At 59.3% G+C, this 7,313-nt stretch overlaps 1 protein-coding gene across 5 annotated transcripts in view; it reads right to left on the bottom strand.

The window, feature by feature from the left end:
- Positions 1-387: 387 nt before the first annotated feature.
- The window catches only part of PFKFB4 (6-phosphofructo-2-kinase/fructose-2,6-biphosphatase 4), a 33,723-nt gene continuing 26,797 nt past the window's right edge, over positions 388-7,313 (bottom strand). For all 5 annotated transcript variants that reach the window (XM_021687040.1, XM_021687039.1, XM_044917190.1 and 2 more), the window contains 4 exons: positions 5,687-5,816; positions 5,518-5,580; positions 4,443-4,507; positions 388-2,344 (listed from right to left, as the gene is read on the bottom strand). In XM_021687040.1, the coding sequence (XP_021542715.1) occupies positions 2,285-2,344; positions 4,443-4,507; positions 5,518-5,580; positions 5,687-5,816 (318 nt within the window). In that variant the 3' untranslated portion in view covers positions 388-2,284. The remainder of the gene's footprint in view (positions 2,345-4,442; positions 4,508-5,517; positions 5,581-5,686; positions 5,817-7,313) is intronic.

Here is a 7,313-nt window from a genome sequence, read left to right as displayed (position 1 = left end):
AAAGGTGCCAACATTTGGGGCCCATAATTTCCCCTTAATGGTCCTCCATCCCAGATGCCCCTTCACACATCCTGGGGTGAGGACCCAGAACCCTATGCTGGCCCAGAGAAAACTTGGCCCTCTCCCTGCCCATGGGCACCAGGCCCAGGACTCACTCCAGGGTAAGACAGTTTCCTCTCCAGAGAGGGGTAGGCATGGAAGTGGGAGCTGGACCAAAGATCCCAACACAGACCTATGAGAGACCACAGTGTGGGAGTCAGCAGAACCAGCTGGAGAATACCTCAGAAGTGGAGAGATGGCCACAAGATACAACCTTAGATTCTTATTGTTTATTTATTTACTTATTTAAGTAAGCTCTAGGCCCAACATGGGGCTTGAACTCACAACCCCGAGATCAAGAGTCAGGTGCTCTACTGACTGAGCCAGCCAGGTGCTCCAATTTTTTTTTTTAAGTATTTATTGCAAAGAATGCTGGACACAGCGTGACGTGTAGCTGAGATCCACCACCACCCACTCCAGGGAGAATGGGAAAACGTCTTCGACACAAGCACATGGACCGTCATGGATAAAACCCGGCAGCCGACCCAGTGGGTTGCTGCCCATGCAGAGAGCACTCCAGGCAGAGGCGGAGAGGAGCTGCCCCAACCCTGCCATGCCCTCAGGCTTCCCACTGCCCTATCCCAGTCCTTGTAACACTCCGGGTCCAGCAGCTCCTGACTGCCCTCTGGGCACAGAGAAAAGGCCTCACTGGTCCTGCCTCAGCCAGCCTGAGGTCCTGGAGAGGTGGGCACATCCAGACGTACAGCCCGCCAACCAAAGAAACCCACTATGGCCAACAATAACTGTCCATGTGACCAAGTCACCAAAACTCTGGGGACATGGAAACAAGGGCTGTGGTCCCCATGTCCCAAAGGCAGTGGCATGGTCCTCTGGTCCTGAGTCCAGGGCTAGGGGCTCTGGCAGGAGGTAAGTCCAGAAGCTCCTGCCCCAGCCCTCCACCGGGTCTGTCCGCGGCCACTGCAGTGCACGAGGCTGAGAGACCACAGCTGGGGCAGGGGCACGCGCAGGCTTTAAAGCCCCGGGAGGCTGGGAAAGGTGGGCTGTCCTGCCAGGGAAGCTTCTGGGTACAAGGTGGGCTCGGGATCCCGGACGAGGACCCACTTGTGGACAGCAGGGCGTCCGACTACAGACCCCGACACCTCCTCACCCAGCCTCTCGACTTGCTGGCCAGGCCTCCTACTCATCTACAAGATGGAGCCAGAACCCACTGCCCAGCCTGCCTCTCTGGGCCCAAAGGAACTCAGGGGCGCGTGACAGATGGCAGCCTCCCGGGGTGGTTTTCTGCCAGGCTCCCATGCACGGGAAGCCGAAGCTGCGCCATGCTGGGAACATCCTCCCCTGGACAGGGTGCCTCGGGTTTCTGGCCTCTCCCCACAGGTGGAGGTCAGTGAACGCCAGGACAGGCTTTTTTCTCTGAACGCTTCACAGCAAATGCATTTCTCTGCCACCAGGGTCCGCTCCTGTGTGGACACAGGCGGCAACGGGGGAGAGGTAGCCTGGGGAGCACGGCCGGGAGGGCGAGGTGGGACCCTCTCCCTCGAGCACCTGGGTGTTCACGCGACCACCCTGACTTTACACGCTTTCACCGTGACAGCCGTTGGGCAGGGGCGGCCTTGGCCACCAGCTCCCCCAAATGTTCCAGTGTACGTGTGATCGACAAGGGGTGACCCCAAAGGCCGCGCTCCCTGCGTGCTTCTGCTGAAGTGAGCACGTGGCGCTCACAAGCGGCTCCGACACGAGGGGGCGGCCTCGGCGGCTCTCGGTTCCTGGCAGGACGGGAAGGGCACTCGCTCGCAGCCCCGGCAGCAGAGCTCAGGGTCCCACACAGAGGAGACAACAGAGTCCCCGCTGGGGTCGCCAGGTCCGCCTGAGACAGCTCGGCCGTGGCGGGAACCTCCTAGCCGGGCTTTCTGTTCACATGTTTAGGGCTTCACACTTCACAGAGCCCACCGACCAGGGAGAGAGCACCTCAGAGCTGCAACGGCAGGACCAGCTTGTGAGGACACCTCTCACCAGCCCCGGGCGGATGCAGTCTGGCCAAATGCTTTATAGCAGCAGGTCGGGCACCACGTCTAACCCTGTCACTGTTAACAAGGAAGCAGGGTGGCTGGTGCGCGGGCTCTGGGATGTTCCGGCAGAGAAACTCACACGGGCCAGGGGGCCTGTAAGGACCTCATCTGCAGAGGTCCATACCTGCCTGGGGGTCGCAGTGGATGAGGCATGGTCACTGGTGAGCAGGGACCGTGACAAGGGCTTCCTCCGGGGGCCTCGAGATGTCTACATTCTGCAAAACAAACACACACACAACAAACCACAGAACATTCACCTTGTGGTGAGAACAGAAGGACACCCACTGTCCTGCTGTCTACTTTCCTCATCACTGTAACCCTCTGGGTTCACATACTCACCCCCCAGGAGCCCTGGCTATGGGACTCCAACCCCCAAATTTCCCTAAGAGCAAGGGCTCAAGAGCCTCTCCACACATGCCGGATGGATGAACACAAGGGTTCAAAGGCAGCGGAGGAAGGTGCCTGGGTCCTGCTCGCTCCTTGCTCACAGGGCAGGCAGTGCCCAGAACGAGGCCATCCCACCTCCTGCCTCAGGCCTGAGTCAACTGGGAGGGAAGAGCTTGTTAGGGGCTCAAATCCTCACCAGTGGGGGCAGGGAAGGGGGCCCCGCTCCTGGGGGTGCCCACCTCCTGGTCTAAGTGTTGGTGGGCAGGTGTCAGATGAGGCCCCGGCAGCCTGTGGACCCCTCCTCATCTTGGCCTGCTCTGTCCTCTCAGAGCTGGGGCACAGGGTGCCCTGGACCTCCCGAAGCCCTCAGCTACAGAGAGGCCTCGCCAAGCCACAGAGCCCAGCTCCTTCCATGGCCTGCTGGGCTCAGGCCTGAGGGATAAGGGGGCCTGACACTTTCCTCAGCTCCACGAGACGGTCCTTTGAGCCCCCCAATCCTGGTGGCCCATCTTCTTGATTGTGGGCCCTCACAACCATCACCTACTGAAGCAGGTCACCTGGGGCTGCAGCCCTGTGCGACGTGATGTGCCCAGACCCACAGGCAAGAAGACACGGCCCCCAGGGGCCCACCTCTGGGTTCACTGAACCAGCCACTGCAATGGGAGGGGCAGGTGCAACTCTGGGGGATGGGGCAGGCTTCCTGAGGGCCCCTTTCCCATCTCAGTTTGCTCCCAAGAATGGGCTAGGGCCCGGGGATCCTGCCACCTGAAAGGGAACCAGCCGGGAACCGGTGGCCAGCAGAAGTTGGCATCTTGGAAGCCAGCATGCAGAGGTGGGCAAGGGGGCTGCCAGCTACCCCATGGCCATGCTGGCTCCTGCCCTGCAGATGCGGGGGTCAGCCCCCAGTGCCGGCCGGGTCCAGGGGCTTCTCTTACCATCACCCTGTCAGTCAGTGCTGGGGCCCAGTGCCTCCTGGACTTCCCTCAGCACAAAGGGTGCCCGTTAGGACATGCATTCCCCAGTGACCTATGGGGGCCAGACGGGGCCTGGAGCAGAGTCTTGGGACAAACAGGGAAGAGGCCTGCATGGTGGATGGTCCCAGGGAGGGGGCAGCCACCTTAAGAACATCCACACATCTCTGCTGGTGGGGACCAAGACCACAGGGCTGCAAGTGTGCAGCCCAAGCTGTGCACCTTTGACAGGGACCCAGAGCCCACCATGCTCTCTTTTAGGTGGCAGCAGCCACAACTGAGACCCCAGGAGCCTTCTTGGTACAGCAGACTCTGGGAATGGGGTCCAGAAGGGCCGATCTAGCCCTTGGCCTCAGTGGAAGAGAGACCTCCCATGGACATAGAAAGGGGTTCTGGGCAATACTTTGAGGAGCTTCTATCTTAAACAAGGCACTGGGGGAACACAGGGTCGTGAACTGCTCTTCTGCAGGACCGTCTCTGTCCAGTGCCAACACCCTCTCTGCACCTGCATGGCCCTTTCCCCAACAAAGCGCACACCGTTTTAATTTTTAAAGTTGCTCAAGTTGGAAAGGATGCTCGTGAGGCCTGAACTTGTAGGGGATCACGGAAGAATCTGCATCCGTCCCCTTGCGGGCCTCTTGCTTCTTTCCAGCTGGGACCCCTGCTCCCCCTGGCCCAGACCTCTGTGATAGGGCTGCTGGGAAGCCACCACACCCAGGCTCAGGCACTTCCTACCCTGGTGGCCCAGCTCCAGGGGCCTCCGCACTCCCAGGGCAGCACCCTCGGGAAGGCCCAGCCCAGAGCCATGACCTCGCCCTGATGATAAGACAGCAGGTTTGGTAGAGAACTCAAGTCCTCTCTGGCAGGCACCCCAACTGGCCCTGTGTCTGGAAGATGCTGCATCTGGATACCCCCAGGAATAGGCTCGCCACCCCAGCAGTAACCCCATTGCTACCTGAGGCCTGTCCCGGTGTGTGTTCACAGCCATCACGTTCAGGAATATGGACTCCACTTTACAACCTGCCAAAGAGAGGATGTAAATTCATTTCCCCTCCTGGAGCCGTAGAGGGTAGAAGCTTCTCTCGGGTGGAAGCCCGGGGTATCGCAGAACAGGGCAGCCATTCTTAGCCTCATCTGGGTCCTCCCACACTGGGCTGCTTTGGGGAGCACGGGAGGAAGGACGAGGAACCCCACAGGCCCGTGCTTATCAAATGCCACCGCGCAGCCTTGGGGAGAAGCCCAGACACCCGGGAGGGCTCCACTGAGGAGATGAGCCGTGCAGCAGCCTGAGCACGGCGTGGAATCGTTCCATGAGCCTTCGGGGCCCCCGCACCACTCACACCCCAAGCACGCCACAAACACAAGGCCAAATCCACATCATGCCAGGGGCTCAGTGCATGGGGACGAGGGGATGAGCACACAGGGGAACAACATCAGCTGTCACTGGGCTTTCCCGTCGTTCTCCCAAGGACACGACCACCTGAGGGGTGCCTCATAGCCTGTGCTGAAGGTGAGGAGCTGAGACTCAGGAGCTTAGGAGGTGGCCTGAGGTCCCTGCGGGCACAATGCAAGGCAGAGTTGGGACTCAAACGACTCTGCACTCAAAATACCCTGAATATGTTAAGGCCCAGGTCCTGGGGGCCGTGGGGCTTTGTGGGGGTCTCTGAAAAAACAGTAGAAAAGCCCCTCATGCAGGTGAGTGATGGTTAAGGATCATCGGAAAGGCTCGTGTGGCCACAGAAATTAAAACAAAACAAAACAAAAAAGTAAATTGGGAGGGGCTCCTAGCTGGCTCAGTCTGTGGAGCGTGTGACTCTTGATCTCGGCATTGTGAGTTCAAGCCCCAAGTTGGGTGTAGACCTTACTTAGAAAAGAAAAAAAAAAAAAGGAAATTGGGAAAGGCAGTGGGGTGGGGGGCAGAGGAGGAATGAGCCCCTAATGGGAGTTTCAAGGGATCTGCAGAAACATCGTGGAGTCCCATGGAAAGCCAGAGTCTGGCAACCAGGTGAGTGTGCAGGAAGCTTCCTTACCATAAGCCACAGGGGTCAGTTTCAGGACGGTATGCAGCGGACACTTGAGGTAGGGCAGCTGTTCTGTGGACACAGATGGGCAGGGCTGGCACACCAGGGACGCCCACAGAACAGTCCCTCTGTCCCTCTCACATACACACATCCCACCTCCCTGGGGGCCGGCCCGCACCTGCCGCCTTATCGAGGAAGTAGGCCAGAAGGCAGCGCATCACAGCCTGGTGGCAGATGACCAGCACATTCTCTTGCCTCTCCAGCTCCATGATGACAGGCTCGAGGCGCTGGACCAGGTCCTCATAGGACTGCAAGGACAAGCAGGAAGGGTCCCTCAGGCCCTGCTCCAGGGGTAGTGACGGAGATGTTCTGGGTAGCAGGCTACCTCCTCACTCCTAGGACCCTCATCATTCTGGGAGGTTGTGGCTAGATATCCTCCAGCCTGGCACCCCGGGGGCACCGGGGGTGGGCAGCTCAGGGCTAGGGCCTGCCTCTGTAGGACAGTGAGATGTCCAGCTCGAGATGGAAGCTGGGAGGGGAGAAGAACTGGAAATCTGGGAAAGAGATCGCATCCTCTACCCCAGGGCCAGGTCCCAGGAGGACGAGAGGACAGGGCTGGGCCTCAGGCTTCCATCCTAAGGGGCCATCTCCATGCCCACCCCTAGGGCCCTTGGCGGAACCCTCTGCTGCTGGAATTCACACACTGGCAAACTGAGGACTGGGAGGAGACACTGTGCCCTTCCAGCCCATAGCAGACGGAATGCACCGAAAGAACCGTGGGGGTGGGAGGAGCAAAGACCCCCAAAACTTCCTGGGGCTTGACCCATGGGCATGCCTGAGGGCCCAGGAACAATGATCCTCATGGTCAGCCTGCCCTGTGCCTCCCCTGGGTGCCATGAGGTAGCTGATGAGGGAGCCCTTGGACCAAGCATGGGCCCTGAGGTTTAGAGACTTCTCCATCAGGAGACCAAGCCCTCTTTGCTCACAATGAGCGGGACTTCAAAACACACGCCTCAAGCTGGAGCCGGAAGTGCTCCCTGGGACCGAAGTCCTGTAGTTCCGGGGGAAGCCTAGCTCAGTTCTTTTGGTAACTGTAATTTCCCTACCAATTTCCCCCCGCTGTATTCTCCAGTCTGAAGAGGGAACAGCTTGGCTTCTTTTTACTGTTATCTGGGTTAGTTTTAAATCTGAGTTCTCTCCCTCACAGTACGACGTGGGGAATAATTAATGCTCCCCAGAGCTGTACTTTTCCTGAAGACAGTCTAGCAGAGGGGCCAAGAGGCTGGCACCCGGGGTTGGGGGTGGGGGGTAGCTTCTGCATGAGTCCGTATATGGGTATACATATGTGTGTATCTGTCAGGGTATCTTTATTTGGCCACTGCCCCAGGCCACCTCCCGGAAGTGGGAGGTACCCAAGTCAAAGGTGACCTACTTCTGACCTGGGGCCTGGGCTGAGGCAGGACCCAGCCTGAGGGAAGGTGTCCGAGCACATGGCTTCCTGCGGCTATGACTCAACCGGGGAAGGTCTCCCTAGGTCTGTATTCAGGACTCTGTGTCTGGAGCCATGCGGAGGACATGATCCCTGTGATACCCCGGGGAAGGGGAAAGGCAAAGATGGGGAACATCGGGGAGCAGGGATCCAATGAGTCTCAGAGTTGGGAGTCCCGTGCAGCAATGTCCACCCACCGCCCGAGTGGGGGGTGGGGACTGCGGCCTGGGCATCATGGCTGGGAAGTGGCAGAGATGACACACACACCCAGCCTGGCCAAGCTCTGAGGTCAGGCCCCACCGGCTGTCCATGCAGC

The sequence above is a fragment of the Neomonachus schauinslandi genome, chromosome 1 (genome assembly GCF_002201575.2).
Source record: "Neomonachus schauinslandi chromosome 1, ASM220157v2, whole genome shotgun sequence".
Classification (NCBI taxonomy): domain Eukaryota; kingdom Metazoa; phylum Chordata; class Mammalia; order Carnivora; family Phocidae; genus Neomonachus; species Neomonachus schauinslandi.
The sequence above is the reverse complement of the archived record's forward strand: the minus strand, read 5'-3'. Positions and strand labels throughout refer to the sequence as shown.